The sequence below is a fragment of the Peromyscus californicus genome, unplaced genomic scaffold, assembly GCF_007827085.1.
Source record: "Peromyscus californicus insignis strain IS unplaced genomic scaffold, ASM782708v3 Scaffold_1__1_contigs__length_55948999, whole genome shotgun sequence".
Classification (NCBI taxonomy): Eukaryota; Metazoa; Chordata; class Mammalia; order Rodentia; family Cricetidae; genus Peromyscus; species Peromyscus californicus.
In genome coordinates this window covers 7,496,296-7,513,323 of record NW_026294492.1, presented here as the reverse complement: position 1 = coordinate 7,513,323, position 17,028 = coordinate 7,496,296, and the positions used below count along the sequence as shown (strand labels likewise).

The following is a 17,028-nucleotide window of genomic DNA, read 5'->3' as shown; positions in this document are numbered from 1 at the left end:
ATAAAAATAATAGCAAATTAATTGACTCTTAATGTTCTGTGTGCTGCTTTCTCTAATGAAGTTTAGAGAACATTCAAAATTCAGTTTGTTTTTAGAGGAAGTGAAAGCGTGAAGAATGGTGTAAGTGTGCATGGCAGAGAGTGTCTTGTTCCTAGCTTTTATGCTTATTTACTTGAGATAATCTGGTTAGTGAACACAGGCCAGTTAAAAAGCTATGTCTGCTGTGGTAGAGTTTTCTAGCTTTACAGCTGTCATTCGTTATCCCTGACTTCTGCCCTGTGTTTTCATAGTTCTTTCTGGTGCATTTATTTTCAGTGTTCTGTAAATTTTATAAGACTATGCAGATTTAGTAAGGAATTATTATTACAGCCTAGAAATGTGATACGGAAGATGGATATAAGCTACAGTTCTTGTTATCACATACTTGGCTCTTTGCAGTTACCATTTTTTATTTAATGTTACAACATTTCAAAATACTTCAAATTTCAAAACATTATAAAAGGAGAAATGATATAGTAATATTTTATGTATTCTATCAAATTACTGACATGGAGTATTATTAAGTTTTTCAGCTGAAAATAGAGATTTGTAGTTTTCTTTCTCTAATTCTGTTAGTGTTTACTTCTTGAATTTTCAAATTCATTTATTTAAGATGCACATATTTAGAATTATGTCCCTCTCCTTCCAATAGTGTAGGACTCAATGTATGTAGTGCAGGGCGACCTGCAACTCATAAAGATCACTCTGCTTCTAGAGTGCTGGGGCTTAAAGGTGCATCCTGCTACTCCTCCTGGCTCTCTTGTGCCCTGATGTGTTGTCGCTTTTATTCAGACAAAAGACTATCTTTGCTGTAAGTCTGTTTTACTCTTTACATTCCTGTTATAACTTGACCCTTGCTGTTTTCCAGGGCACCTATGTTTGCCTTTCCTTTACTCTTCAGCCTGTCTGATTTATAGCTAAACCACATCAGTGTATGTCTTGCTTTTTAATTGTTTGGTAATTCATTAATGGGTATATTTAGTCCTTTATATTTACACATATTTTAGACAGCTTGAAATTACCTTGGAGGCCACTAAGTCTGATGTCTTTTATTTTGTCTTTATTTTTCAAATTCATTTGTGTTCAGAAACACTCAATTTCTCTCTCTCTCCCTCCCTCCCTCCCTCCCTCCCTCCCTCCCTCCCTCCCTCCCTCCTTCCCTCCCTCTCTCTCTCTCTCTCTCCCCCCTCCCTCCCTCCCCCTCTCTCTCCCCCTCTTCCTCTCTCCCCTTCTCTCCTTTTTCTCTCTTTCTAATTTTTTGAGACAGGGTTTCTCTGTGAAGCCCTGACTGTCCTGGATCTCAATCTGTAGACCAGGCTAGGCTTAAACTCACAAAGATCTGCTTGCCTCTGCTTCTCAAGTTTTGGGATCTCAAGTGTGCCACCACTGCCTGGCTTGAATTTATCATTTTTAAATCAGTGTTCTGTTAAACTCTTCTGAATTTTCATTTGTTACTGTATTTATTTTTCAGTTATAGAATTTCTAATTGATTTTTACTGCCATTGCATGTGTTCTTTTATTTAAACATACTTCTAAAAGCTATTTTTACTTTATTTTTTTTTTTTTACTTATTTGTCAGAAAAACTTAAGGCTAAACCTAACACCTTTGGGAGTCATTTCTTTTGGCTACTCTTTCCTTAATGATAAGTCCTGGTTTCCTTTTTACTTCTTCAGTAAGTTTTAAGTGTTTGGCCAGATCTTATGGATATGGAGTCGAGTTTCTTTTTGAAGAATGTTGGTCTTCATTCTGATGGTCTGTTGAGTGACTTACTGGTTGGTAATCCTTAATTTGTGTAGGCTGTTTTACACTTTGTCAGAGTGTGTGTGCAAAGAGCAAGTATTGCCATCAAGTCCTTTACCTTCGGAGGGCTCAGCCTGTAGCTAAACTGCTCCTTTTGACAGTTAGTTTGCACTTAGGTTTTGTTAAGTAGTAGTAGAGCAGGCCTGTAGACTAGTAGTTCTCAACCTGTAGGTTGCGACCCTTTGGGAGTTGGACAACCCTCTCACAGGGATCACATAGCACATATTTACATTGTGACTCCTAACAGGAGCAGAAATTACCGTTACGAAGTAGTAACGACAATAACGTTACACTTGGGGGTCACCACAATGTGGGGGCTATATTAAAGGTCACAGCATTAGGAAGGTTGAGAACCACTGTGTTATTTTGTCCTCTAAGATGTGTCAGCTGCGTGCCCTGGAAATCGGCAAGGTGTCTGTCCTTCAGTGCTTCTGTCCTGCTGTCCACCCTGGCATAGTTGCTCCAGTAAGCCTGGAGTATTTCTCTCAGGTGACTTCTGTAGTTTACCTGTGCAGCAGAACCCATACCTCATTTCTTCTGAATTCTAATCTTGGTGCGGTGCCCCCCAACCCGCACGCCACCCCCCCCTTTCAGCAGTATCACTGTGCCCTGCTTAGGAAAGTCCTGCTGGGCACCGCTTGAGATGTTTGTAGACTGTTTTAGGCCCTTATGGAGTCAGCTGATGAGTTAGTCATGTGCTCCTCACTCTGTAGAGCTTCTGTGGGAATGGTCGCTTTATACTGTTTGATGGTGTTTACAGTGGCAGGGCTAGCTGGTTCCTGTTGTGCCATCAGAACTAGAAGGATAGGATTCTAAGTGATGATGATGATTTATATTGATTGTGCTAGGAATTGTCTGTTTTTTATGAGAGATTTGTTAAAATCACTCAAAATTACTTGGTTTTGTTAGGAGAAAAACCTGCTGTATTAAATAGAACATTTTTATGATTTCTAAATTTTTATTATATTTATATAGTATTTATTACAAATTATTCTCTTTCCTTCCCAGTTTCCTCTGGGAAAGATGTGAGCATTTTTTGGATTTACTTTATTTTTAATCAATAAAAGTATGATTTTAGATGTAGATAATATTTGGTAAGAGTTAACTAGAATATTGCTATTGAATCTTTCTTAAAAGTGGAAATTCAGCTGGCAAATGTGGTGGCCCCACCTTTAATCCCAGCACTCCATGAGGCAGAGGCAGGCGGATCTCCAAGTCCAAGATTAGCCTGGTCTACATAGCAAGTACCAGGCCAGCCAGGGCTGTATAGTGAGACTTTGTCTCAAAAAAATCCTGAAAATTCAGTCAGTCAGTCCTAAAGTTAGTTTTTATATATCCACTCCTCAGGTATCTGATGAATATCTGTTTTATTTTTGCCAGCACTGGCACTGAACTTGTCCCTGGGGACTAGAAGGGGACAAAACAGGCAGAAGAATCTCTATCCTACTGAGTTTCCGTTGTCCTCTGGGAGCTGGCAGTAAGGACAGACATCCACAATCCCAGATTGTAGGAAGAGAGCACATGGAGGTGTGAGGAAGCACGCAGGTCCTTTACAGTTTTTAAGAAAATACTTACTACCGACCTTCGTCAAGGATCTTAATTTGATTGGGTCGTCAGAGAGAGCCCTCTTTGAGGAGTTTGCTGTTTCAGCTGAGTGGAAAAGAAGCTAGTGTCCTTGGGTGAGTGGTGGAGTCAGGGACTGTGATGGGTTTTCTAATGAAAATACATAAAGAAGAAAGGTTGATTGTTCTATTAGAGGAACTAAAAGACGATGATTGTGCTTAAAGAATGAACAAGAACAAAGGACAAGGTTTGAATTGTAAAGATGCCCCAGGCTCGTCAGCACTATGGTCAAGAGCTTCATCTCTGCTTAGCGTCTTCCTCCAGCCCTAAGACGGAAGCTGGTGAGCTTCCGAGGGAAAGAACTGCAGGCGGACTGGGGTGCTGGGGGCGTGAAGTCTTGAAGCCACCTCTTTGAAGTGGGTGATGCCAACTGCAGGTTTGCAGAGGTAAACCGTGTAGACGCGGGAAGCAGGGTGCATTCAGTCTCCACTTGCTGTCTGTGTAGTCCGCAGGCAGGACTGCAGGTGTAAACCGTGTAGACGTGGGAAGCAGGGTGCATTCAGTCTCCACTTGCTGTCTGTGTAGTCCGCAGGCAGGACTGCAGGTGTAAACCGTGTAGACGCGGGAAGCAGGGTGCATTCAGTCTCCACTTGCCGTCTCTGTAGTCCGCAGGCAGGACTGCAGGTGTAAACCGTGTAGACGCGGGAAGCAGGGTGCATTCAGTCTCCACTTGCCGTCTCTGTAGTCCGCAGGCAGGTTGAATCCTCTGCCTTATAGTTGTCATTCCGACACAGAAAGGATGTCCCACTAGGACCTTAGCAAAGATTAAGGTAATGTATCAAAGTACAGACTGCATGGCACATACTCTGTAATAGTATCTTTATTGGATTAAACTCTGGTGCTGAGAGATAGAGGACAAATAGTGTCTTTTTTTTTTTTTTTTTTTTTTTTTTTTGGTTTTTCGAGACAGGGTTTCTCTGTGTAGCTTTGCGCCTCTCCTGGAACTCACTTGGTAGCCCAGGCTGGCCTCGAACTCACAGAGATCCGCCTGCCTCTGCCTCCCGAGTGCTGGGATTAAAGGCGTGCGCCACCACCGCCCGGCAAATAGTGTCTTTTTGCTTTTCTTCTTTGAGACATAGTTTCTCTGTGTAACAGCCCTGGCTGTTTGGGAACTCTCTCTGTAGACCAGAGTGGCCTTGAACTCACAGAAATCTGCCTGCCTCTGCCTCCCGAGTTCTGGGATTAAAGGTGTGCGCCACCACCTCCTGGCAAGTTATGTTTTTTAACAGATGTAAGATTAGCAAAAGCGAGGAAGAGAGAGTGAATTAGGGACATCCTAGCGGAGAGGGAGGCAGAGTTAAAGCACGTTGGTCAGAGTAGGTGTTGCTGAGAAGGCGGTGTTTGACCTGGAGTCTGAAGGAAGTCAGGAACTGAACTCAGGGGAAAGGACTTTCCAGAGAGTAACACATACAGAAGAGACAAGCTGAGGAGTGACCAGAATTGGTTTATGTGACTTGTTAGACTGAGTGAATGGAGAAGAGAAAAGCTTGCTGAGATTTTGCTGGCAATTGAAGTAAAAGACGCTGGACTTGGTAGCCATTAAGGGAGTAAGTAGACATGGCTGGATGGAGAGACAGGTTAGAGAGAGGCAGCACTGTGTGATTTTCTGACAAAGGGATTGTTAGCCTCAGCAGCTTCAATGATGGAACAGCCATTTACCAACTTGAGAACTGCAGTAGGAAAGACATAGATAGAAGAATAAACCTTGGGCATTTCAGTTTTATAGACGTTATTTTCTAGTTATGTTATTTTCTAGTTATGTGTTAGCTCTTACATTTTGGACTGTGTATTGCTTGGCTTTGTGATACTTTATATGTTCTGAGAATTAATAGTGGTTATAAATAAATGCCATTCTTACTCTGAAGAAATTTATTAAGCAAAATGGGAATTGATTAAATAACTATATTGTTGGTTGCTTTTTTTCTTGGAAATTAATCTTAAATAGGATACTTAGAAAAAATGAGAATGAGTTCTTAAAATCAGGTTACAAACTAATCTAATAGATTATTAATGTTCAGTTAATGAGTGATGTGTATGTGCACGACATACACTCTCTCTCTCTCTCTCTCTCTCTCTCTCTCTCTCTCTCTCTCTCTCTCTCTCTGATGTTTCAGACTAAAAGAAATATTTTTCCCTTCAGTAAACATTTCTTGGAAACTACCTGTTAAATAGTATCTTTTTTTTTTAATGGTTAAGTTAATTAATCTGAGGGAATGGAGCTTTATGGATTAAGCATTATTTAGCTGAAATGAAATAGTTGCTTAATTGACTAGATTTAAAACGTATATTTCCTGAAATATTTGGCTCTTATAAATGTTCTTGCTCATAAGTGTTACACTTCTGCTTTCGGGACTGGTTTTTTTTTTTTTTTTTTTTTTTTTTTTTTTGGTTTTTCGAGACAGGGTTTCTCTGTGTAGCTTTGCGCCTTTCCTGGGACTCACTTGGTAGCCCAGGCTGGCCTCGAACTCACAGAGATCCGCCTGGCTCTGCCTCCCGAGTGCTGGGATTAAAGGCGTGCGCCACCACCGCCTGGCTTGGGACTGGTTGTTTTTTTTGTTTTTTTTGTTTTTTTTTGTTTTTTTTTTTTTTTTGGTTTTTCGAGACAGGGTTTCTCTGTGTAGCTTTGCGCCTTTCCTGGAACTCACTTGGTAGTCCAGGCTGGCCTCGAACTCACAGAGATCCGCCTGGCTCTGCCTCCCGAGTGCTGGGATTAAAGGCGTGCGCCACCACCGCCCGGCTATCGGGACTGGTTTTTGAGACAGGGTTTACATGCATTTACTTGGCTACGGGTTAGTTTGTTCTGCAGCTAGTCAATGTTAACATTATCAATTAAAATATTGCTCATTTTCGGCTTTATAAAATCCACAGGTTCGTCATAAGGCATCACAGAAGGTTTATGCAATGAAGCTTCTTAGTAAGTTTGAAATGATAAAACGATCAGACTCTGCTTTTTTCTGGGAAGAAAGAGATATTATGGCTTTTGCAAATAGTCCCTGGGTGGTTCAGGTAAGCATGCTAACTTTTTCTTTTTACTGTCTATTCAGAAGAGTGTTTTGTGTGTTAAACATCTTGTGCTTTGTTCACATAGTAAAAATGCAATAATTTTTTATTAGATCTTGTTGAGTATGCTTGTTGAATGTTCATTGGTGGTGTATCTGCAGAGTAGTGTCATGCAGTGATTACTTAAGTTGGTTATCAAAACTATTACTGGAAACTATTTTCTTCTTAATTGCTTGATATGAAGATTTGACTTGATCAGCCAATATGGCGGTCTCTACTACCCTTTCCTTGAGATTCACACAATAGGAGCATAATGCATCCTGCCATTGGATGGGTTTGTACATACTGAAGTTAGTTAGACCTCACATGACATTCTCAGCCTATCTTAAATGAGAGAAAAGCTTTCTACAGTAAACATCTTAAACATTTCACAGTCCTTTATCTATTTTTCTGTAATACACAATGGTATTAGTACTTCTGATTCCACCTCAGAACTATGGATTAGAGAATTGACTTGATATTTGCTTCCTTTTTTGTTATGTTGAACTCCAGCATTCAAATCTACAAACGATTTTGAGCAAGGATGATGAGTAAGATTACCCACATACCAGTGTGTGCTCTAAAGAGCTTAAATGAGCTGCAGTTTCATACCTTGCTTGAAAGAGGCAGTGTGGGGTTTTTTTTTGTTTAATTTTGAGCCTTGATAATTTGCTTGAGTAAAGAATGATAGTAATGCTGTTGTGGTGGACTCAGCTGTTATCCCAGCACTTGGGAGGCTGCACAAGAAGATTCTTTCTAAGTTTGAGTTCTATTTGATCTACATAAGGAAACCTTGTCTCAAACAGAAGGGAAAAGAGGAAAGCACTGAAGTGTCCCATTGTCACCTTTAAATCTAAATTGCTTCCCTGTTAGTGTGTTCATTGCCATTTTCTAGTTAACCGTTCCGTCTGTTGGTATCTTTGGATCTCTAATTCTGCCGAGCAGATTCTTCCTGAGGAAGAAAGGAGCTCTTGATTATTGAAATAATCTCTGGATGCTGCTTTTTCTGTTTGCTTTCTTCCGGGGAGGTGCTGCTGTACAGACACCCTTTCTTGGTAGTTGTGTTATGCTATCTTTCTGGGTTCTAGAACCAACACACTGTAGCCTGGGAGCAGATGACAATGCAATTTGCTGCTTATCGTGAACAAGAGGATGGAGACTAGAAAAGAGGACTTAGTTCTCTTCCAAGTGTGGCTACTGATTAACTCATCATTTCATTGAAATGGACCTTATTTCTTCTCTGTCTATTAAATTGGTATCTGTTAGATGTTTCTAAGCTGCCCCTACCTCCAGCTCTCTTCTGTGTCAGGGATGAGACATAGTTTGTTTAGATTTCAGGGAGCTATTATCTTCTTTGTTCTTATTATTTATGTCTTTAAAAAAAATGTTTTTTTAGTTTCTTACATTCTGTTTTCCATGAGAGGAAAACGTTCATTTATGCGTATTTTATAGTATGCCTAGAAAAGTACCCATGTCATATTGGTCTGTGGCTGTTTTCTCATTAAATGGGCCTGACCCAGAAGTAAAAGATGTCATAAATTTTAACTCTGTTTTAGTTATAAAATAGTCAGAATAATTTGGGGGTTTTGTTTTGTTCGTGGCTTTGTTTGTAGTGTAATTTTATTCCTTCCCCTTTCCAGCTCTTTTGTGCCTTTCAAGATGACAGGTACCTGTACATGGTGATGGAGTACATGCCAGGTGGAGACCTTGTGAACCTTATGAGTAATTACGATGTGCCTGAAAAATGGGCCAAGTTTTATACTGCTGAAGTAGTACTTGCACTGGATGCAATACACTCCATGGGCTTAATACACAGGGACGTGAAGCCTGATAACATGCTCTTGGATAAACATGGACATCTAAAATTAGCAGATTTTGGCACATGTATGAAAATGGATGAAGTAAGTAAGCCAGGAAACAAAATGCTAGTTTTTAAATTTTTTTCATATTTATTGTATTTGTGTGTATGAAAGAGAGAGAATGTGCATGCACATGCAATGGTGTACCTGTGGAGTCAGTTCTCTCCTTCCACCATTACATGGCTTCTGGAGATGAGCTCACATCACCAGGCTTGTGCAGCAAGCACCTTTACCTGGTGAGCCTTCCTGTTTTTGGCTCTCTCTCTTGTCTCTCTGTCTCTGTCTCTGTCTGTCCACACACACCCCCACCCGTGTGTTTAAGAAACAAATAAATGCAAATCAGGATTTTGGGGTTTTGAGTAAAAATAAATTTAGTTTTGATAATGGTGTAACAACTTCAAGACAAAATCATTCTTTAGGTGTAAAATACTTTATTAGTGGCTGGCTGAATGCTTGAGAAAATCATTCCTCAGTTCATTTATCTTCTTCATAGAATGTTGACAAGAGTCTGTTACGAATCAAAGCCAATTAGTAATGGTGTAAGTGTGTAGAATTGGGTCACAAAATTCAGGGGTATTTCTACCATCATTATTTCTGTATTTTTTCTTTTGAGAAAGGAGGTGATATAAAATAAGGAAAAAAATGAGTCACTGCTTCCCACCTACCTCTTCTATATAGGGTAAATAGGGAGTCATCATTTAATGTGGTATTTTACTGTTAGATAGTTTATAATTAATTGACTTAGTAACATTAACTTCATAGTTCATTATGATACCAGTTTGTTTTGATTATGTAATTTTACATTTTGTCCTTCCCTGTCTGTACTGTTAATTCCTGATGGAGCAGGGTTGTCTAGAAGATGGCTTGTATTTACAAGCTATTTATACAATCTGTTCTTCTAGGAGAATGACTCACACCTTTGATAAGGTTTTCATGACCTTCCAGAATGCCTACCATCACCACCTCCATGCACGAACGCAAACACTCATGTGTCCTCAGGCACCACCACCTTGCGTGCACGCAGACACTTCTGTGTCCTCAGGCACACGTTTTTTTAATTACACAGAACTTTTAATGTCTTAGTCATTGTTAGATAAATAATGGGCTGCAGGTTTGAGTTCCATCACATTGGCCTTTCCTTTGTTATTTTTCCTCCATTGGAGACAGAATAGAGCTCAGTGGCCAGATCTAGCTTCTGGCTTGGTGGTGTGCATCTGAAAGAGTGACTTTTATTTCAGAGATTGTTTAAGACTGTGTACCCCTTCATGTTCTTATAGTCTGTCAACAGTATAGACAGAGATGCTAAAATCATTGACATTTATGAGAGAAAGTCAGGTGCCTGCAGAGGCCAGAAGAAGGCACTGAATCCTCTCAAGGTGGAAAATGGTTGTGATCCATCATGTGGGTGCTGGAAATGGAACCCTCTGGAAGAGCTGGCTTCCATTGTTATTATCTGATGTTTCTTCGTGTGTGTGTGTGTGTGTGTGTGTGTGTGTGTGTGTGTGTGTGTGTGTGTGTGTGTGTGTGTGTGTGTGTGTGTGTGTGTGTAATATTTATTTATTTATTGTGTATACAGTATTCTGTCTGCATGTATGCTTACAGGCCAGAAGAGGGCACCGGATTGAATTATGGATGTTTGTGAGCCACCATGTGGTTGCTGGGAACTGAACTCAGGACCTGCGGAAGAGCAGACAGTGCTCTTAACCGCTGAGCCATCTCTGCAGCCCGTGTGTGTTTTTTTAAAAGATCTCTTTTTCTCACAATTGTCCATTTAAAAATGAAAATGGTGTTACCTGCTGCATTCTAGGAGCAATGCCAGTGTGTCGTTAAGAACCTGCATAGCGTGGGCCAGTGGGATGGCTCGGTGGGTGAAGAAGGCACCTGAGGTCATTACTTGAGACTCACATGGTGAAAGGAGAAAACCAACTCCTGCAAGTTGTCTGCTTGTGTGTGTACCTCCCACCCCCTCATCAGTCAGTTAGTCAATAATAAAGGTGACAGAGAGAAAGAACCTATGTAACTATTAGGAAATAGGTAGTTCCTAAGGGATAACTAAGGGAATCCAGCCAGACAGGTTTGTGCAGTTAGGGGCAGACGAAGGCTTGAGTCTGAACACGTGGACTGTGTAGTGGGAACACAGGGATGGGGTAACACCTGTGCAGTGCTGGCCAAGAGCCTCAGGAAAGGTAGGTGCCCCTTTGCAGGGGCACGGTGCTCAGTGAAATTCTCAAAAGGGACTGGAAGGCCTGCTGCCTATTTAAGTCAGTCTAGGGCCTTTAATACTGTTAAAATTGAAGAGTTTTGTTTAAATGTTTTCTACCTTCATAAGAGGCATTCTGAATAAAAGACCAACCCCAAGACTTCTGATTGATCAATTTTAAGTTTTCAGTAAACTCTCTTGATCTTTATTTTGTCAGTGACAAAACATCAAATATATTTAGAAAATATTTAATTTAATACATTTTTTTTTTTTTTTTTTTTTGGTTTTTTGAGACAGGGTTTCTCTGTGTAGCTTTGCGCCTTTCCTGGAACTCACTTGGTAGCCCAGGCTGGCCTCGAACTCACAGAGATCCGCCTGGCTCTGCCTCCCGAGTGCTGGGATTAAAGGCGTGCGCCACCACCGCCCGGCTAATTTAATACATTTAAGTAACTTTTGCGTGTATGTGTGGCATATGCATGTGTGTGCAGTATACTTGCCCATGAGGGCGTGTGGAAGCTGGAGGTGGATGTCAGGTGTCTTCCTCTATCTCTCTGCACTATTTTATTTTATTTAGATGTGTGTGTGTGTGTGTGTGTGTGTGTGTGTGTGTGTGTGTGTGTGTGCACGTGCGCGCATATGTGTGTATGCATCTAAGTGTGTATGCATCTATGTGTGTATGCATCTATGTGTGTGCACACCTGTGCACTTGTGTGAGGAGCCCAGTGGTGGAGGTCAGGTGTCTTCTCTCACTCACTACTTTATTATCTTGAGACAGGGTCTCTCACTAAACTGGAAGTTTATCATTTCAGCTAGGTTGGTTGGCCAGTGAGCTCCCAGGATCTGCCCCCACCCCCAGTTGCTGAGATTGTAAGCATATATAGCCATACCTAGCCGGTTGTTGTTGTTGTTGTTGTTTTTTTGTTTGTTTGTTTTTTTGGTTAATGTTGAAGATTTGAACTTAGGTCATTATACTTGCTCAACAAGTACTCCTACCCATGGAGCTGTCTCCCTAGCCTTCCATGTTGTTTCAGTTTTTGGAACAGGGTCTCTCACTATACTTGGTGCTCACTGTTTTTGGAAAGACTGGCTGGCCAGTAAGTCCCTGGGGTCTTCCTGTCTCCTCCACTCTACTTCCCTCCTTCAGTATGGCCTTTCAGGCTTGTACTGCTGTGCCTGGCTTTTGACTTGGTTGCTAGGAATCCAAATCCAGGTCTTCACTTATGCACACCAATCACTTTTACCCACCTCCCCAGCCCCCAATCAGAGTACTTTTGAGTAACCTTTTGAAAATGAATGCCTGGTAACCTTGTTCTCCAACCCAGACCTCTTCAGTAAATGCAGCAGATTGGCTGAAGTTCAAGCTCCTTAGCTTGTGATACGAAACCTCTTAAGACACTCTTCTTGTGTCACCTGTCAGTTCTTTGGAACTCCAAAGTTGTGTGGTTTTTATGTTATTTAATGATTCATGTGCTTTATATATGCTGGACCCAGGCCATTTTCTGTTTACACATGGAAACTTGGCTCAAAGATGGCTACTTTATGAAGGCTCCTGAGGTTGGCTCCATATCCTTTCAGCAGCCCCCTTTTGGTTTACTTGCTTTGATTTTGACATACAGACTATTAAAAACTTGCCTGGTTTTTGTTTGTTTGGTTTGGGGTTTGTTTGGTTTAGATTTTTTTTTCCCCTTAGCCCCAGAGCCACTCCAAGAAGCTCTGATTCCTTTTATTAGAGAGTGGTACTTACCTGTGGGTGCTAGATGGACTCATTGCTCTTGAAGTGTCATGGCTTTCGTGGAGGGCTGGGAGGGTTAGGGTCATAGACACCCAGCATTAAGCCACATGTTTACAACTGAATCTCTGTCTCTGTTGTATAGATAGTATATCAAGTGCCACATTGATATCTGCTTGAAGTCTAACACCACAGCGATAGTCTCCCTCTTCCCTTGTAAAACTCTGGCTCTTACTAGTAGTTAGAGGCTTTTTGTTTTTTTTTTTTTTTTTTACTTGTTTAACCCTAGCGTACATTTAAAATGGTTTTGCTAGACCCCACTACGGAAATGAATAGATTTGCTAACATTGCTTTTTGACTTGAAGATTCCTGCTAAGATAACTAGTTTTCCAAAGCTCCTTGGACTAATTTCACTGTGGTTGTAGAGTGGGGGAGTCAATTTTTCACTTTTTTGTATGTGAAGTTTTCTGCTTTTAAGAGCTCTAACTATGTGAAGTGTATGGTCAAGGCAGGGTAGCTTGCTTCCTATCCCTATCACCCTCTTCCCATTTCTCCCTAAAGGTGAGTCAATTTTTTTGATTTCTAATTTACCTTTTAGTAGTTCTTTAAACAAAGCCAGAGACTTGTTATAAATGTTGGTTCTATATCCACTTAATTGAATACTTCTCCATCAGACAGTTTAAAAATACTAAGTACCCTTTTCAAATGTTTATTTTTAAAGAAAACAGTATGCCAGCCAAAAATTGTGGATAAGAGCCATGATTTTCAAAGGGAGAATGCCATTCATCATAGTCCCACAAAAGTATTTATTTTGTAAGGAGTCGCTGAGATTCAAACTCAACTCTCCCTTATGATTCTTATCTTTGTCAAAAAAAAAAATGCCTGAGCAACTAGGGAGATGGCACAGTGGATAAGATACTCACTTCTCAAGCATGAGGATCTGAGTTCAGATCCCCAGCTCCCACAAAAGGCCAAACGTGGTGGCACATACCTATAGCACCAGTGCTGGAGGCCCAGAGGTAGAAGGATCCCCGACTCTGCTGGCTCTAGTCTAGCCAGCGACTAAGGTTCAGTGGGAGACTCTCAATAAGGATGACAGAGGAAGGTGCCCAGCATTGGCCTCTGGCTTCCACACACACAAGCACACAAATATGAGCATGTACACATTATATACATGCACAAAAAAGAAGGCACTCAACCAAAAGTATCTTACTGCCAACAAAACAAACACAGGTAAAGGTGTTAAATCAATTTGCCAAATATGTTGATGACACAGCTACACAGTTAGAAATAAAGCTAAGAATCACCAAACCTTTATGGTCTTTTAGTTTAAATGTTTAATATGTTTCTTCAGTCTGCTCTTGATAACTGTGAACCACCTCTTAACCCCACGTCCAACCTGAGAGGCGCTTTGCCATCATAAGGGCTTAGCTGCTTTTTTCCTAATGATTCTTTGTTTTCCCCAGGTTGTGTCATTAAGATCACATGTTGCACCCCCTACTTTAATGTAATAAAAAACCAAAATTGTCGGTTTCTATCGTTTTGAGAGCCCACTGCCTTTCCCTTTTTCTATGTATGAAAACTCATCTCTGGTCTCCCTCATCGAGACATTTCTATGTATTAGGTGGTGTATTTATCTCCTGAGTCCTGAAGCCAGGTCCACAGTGATGTTCTGTTGGAAGTGATAAGTGTCACTGTCTGATAATAAATCAGTTGTCTGTGTGTATTCATCTTTAGCTGGTTGTCTAGCTTTCTGTTTTAATTGTGCTATTTACCCAGACAGGCATGGTGCATTGCGATACAGCAGTTGGAACTCCTGATTACATATCACCTGAGGTTCTGAAATCACAAGGTGGTGATGGATACTATGGACGAGAGTGTGATTGGTGGTCTGTAGGTGTTTTCCTTTTTGAGATGCTAGTGGGTAAGTCAATATTAACACCTTATAGTTCAGTCAAGAATTGGAGAATGTAAAGGAAGTGTGTTGCTCAAGGAAGGGATTAGAATTTCTGAAACCTGAATTACAACCTGATGTAGAGCAGGTGGGATGGCTTAAGGGGTAAAATCACGGGCTGCTGAGCCTGCCGATCTGCGTGTAATCTCTAGGACTCAGGTTGGGTAGAAGAGAACCAGTACCTGTGAATGATGTGTTCATATATGCGCATGCTTACTTGTGCACATGCCAGTAAATAAGTAAAGGAAGTAGACTCTGATACAGGATTGGCAGAGTGATTGAAAAAAAGTCCACTGTGGAAAGGCATTAGAAGTATGCTGTATGTTGGTAGGAAGGTTTCTCCAGCAGATCCTTTTTTTGTATTTTTGTAAAGTCTTTTTGCGTAGCTGATGCTGACCTCAAACTCAAAATCTGCTGCCTCAGTCTCTTGTATGCTGGAATTACAGATGAGCCACAACACATTACTAGATCTTATTTAAATTAAAGCATATTAGAGCAAGAACAAATTTACAGCTTTTGTAGGCCTGCCTCCACTAGTCTTTTAATCGCATCCCCTGGAGCTGGGGTTCTGGGCAACTGTGGTGTGCGTGCTGGGAACCAAACTCGGGAAAGAGTTAGCAGCAAGCAAATGCTCTTAACTGCCATGCCATGGCTCCAACCCCAGTAGTTTACAGGGATGTTGTTTGTGAAGATTTATTTACCGTGTGTGTGTGTGTGTGTGTGTGTGTGTGTGTGTGTGTGTGTGTGTGTGTGTGTGTCACAAATGGTTAAAGAGAACACAAAAGGGCATTGAGTTGGCTGGGAACTGAATTTGGGCCTTTTGCAAGAGCATTGCATGCTCTTAACCACTTAAGCCATCTTGCTAGCCCTAAGATGTCTTACTAATCCTTTTGTTATAAGTATTTTAAATGTTTAAATTTTAGTATTTGTTCCAATAGTTACAGAGAACTAAAAGCATTCTTTAGTTCATGTAATCTTGTTATGACATTGAATAGCAAAATGTATTTTATTTACTATTTGTATAAGTTTTCAGGTTTTTGTTTGTTAGAGAAACCATCTCTCTATGTAGCTTTGGCTGCCCTGGAACTCAGTACATAAACAAATACATATTCTTCTTCTTTCTCCTCTCCTTCCTCCTCTTCTTCCTCCTCTTCCTTCTCTTCCTTCTTCTTTTCTCTTTTGAGACACACTTTCATGTAGACCAGGCTGGTCTGGAATTCATAAAAGATCCATCCACCTGCCTCTTCCTCTGGAGTGCTGGGATTAAAGGTGTCTGTAATCACTATGTGATTAATTTATCACAGTGTGATGAATTACAAAATTATTTTCAGTTAGGTTGTTAATATATAATTTTTTTTGTTTGTTTTGGTTTTGTTTGTTTTTTTTAGACAGGGTCTACTATGTAGCCCTGGCTGTCCTGAAACTCACAGAGATCTGCCTGCTTCTGCCTCCCAAGTGCCAGGAATAAAGGTGTGTGCCACTATGCCTGATCTCAAGATATAGTATTTCAATTAGAGGAAACTCAGGGGCAAATTTATTTTTTTCAAGGGTAGAAGGTCATTGGTATGGTTACATTTTAAATGTATTTGTATATGTCTGTTCATTTCCATTGTGATTCTTGGCATATAGGCCATTTGTTCTTCCATACAAGAAGATGGACTTAAACTTAAGCTCCTTACATATTAAATGAAAAGTATTTAACCTGAATTCTTTATTCCATTCATTGCTGTCTTTCTTTAAAAATTAGGGGACACTCCATTTTATGCAGATTCACTTGTAGGAACCTACAGCAAAATTATGGATCATAAAAATTCACTGTGTTTCCCTGAAGATACAGAAATTTCTAAACATGCAAAGAATCTCATCTGTGCCTTCTTAACAGACAGGTAATATATGCAGTATTTCTTTGTATAGAAACCATTTTACTTTTACAATTTGCAGAAGTGAAAGTGTGCTTGCTTTCTATACTTTTGAAGTCAGCCTCTGTTGTTGTTACCCTGGTTGCATTTCATTCCAGTTTAGCACACACACACCCCCACCTTACGCCTAGTGTTGGGTTACCTTCATCATTTTGTTAATACAACCTAGTTATTGTTTAATTTATATCTTAATCCTTGTGTCTATAAAGATGCATAAATGATTTAGTAAATGAATACAATTTGTCATTCACATTTTACCCTCTTATGTAGTAATCCGTATTACTCTTGATTGTATAACTTTGAGAGGATAGCCGTTTCTATAGATAAATATTTGGTAGTATATAATCTTAAGAACTGTTTGTTTAAAGGTAGTTGTGGTTGTGCATGCCTTTAATCCCAGCATTCACAGGCAGGCAGATCTCTGAGTTCAAGGCCATAATGGTCTACATAGTGAGTTTCAGAACAGCCAGGGCTGCATAGTGAGACCCTGTATCTCTCCCATCCACAAAAAGAACTGTTTGTTTAGTATGGAAGTGCTTCCTTCCGACTCTTTAGTTGGCATTTGTATATGACCAAATCTGTGCTGGAAATTCTATGATTAAAAAAAAACAAATAGATGAACAAAGATGTGAAAGCTTCCTTAGAAAGAGTGAGGAAGCTTTTTGATTTTCCCTTGGTCTCTCTAATCATTTGTTGAAAAGAACTATAGGTTTTGTTAGTTATATGATTGATGAACAACCAATGTTGATAAAATAAAATATAACCTGAATAATGTTTGCTGGGGTTGGGAAGGATTTCATTATGACATGGGGTGCAAACTGGACATTCACTGGAAACACACTCACATTTGATGATTTCTCTTTCC

The 17,028-nt window shown here is 40.3% G+C and overlaps 1 protein-coding gene across 3 annotated transcripts in view; it reads left to right on the top strand.

The window, feature by feature from the left end:
- The window catches only part of Rock2 (Rho associated coiled-coil containing protein kinase 2), a 103,004-nt gene that overhangs the window by 48,261 nt on the left and 37,715 nt on the right, over positions 1–17,028 (top strand). For all 3 annotated transcript variants that reach the window (XM_052745849.1, XM_052745848.1, XM_052745847.1), the window contains 4 exons: positions 6,332–6,469; positions 8,143–8,403; positions 14,070–14,214; positions 15,992–16,130. In XM_052745849.1, coding sequence (XP_052601809.1) covers positions 6,332–6,469; positions 8,143–8,403; positions 14,070–14,214; positions 15,992–16,130 — 683 coding nt within the window. The remainder of the gene's footprint in view (positions 1–6,331; positions 6,470–8,142; positions 8,404–14,069; positions 14,215–15,991; positions 16,131–17,028) is intronic.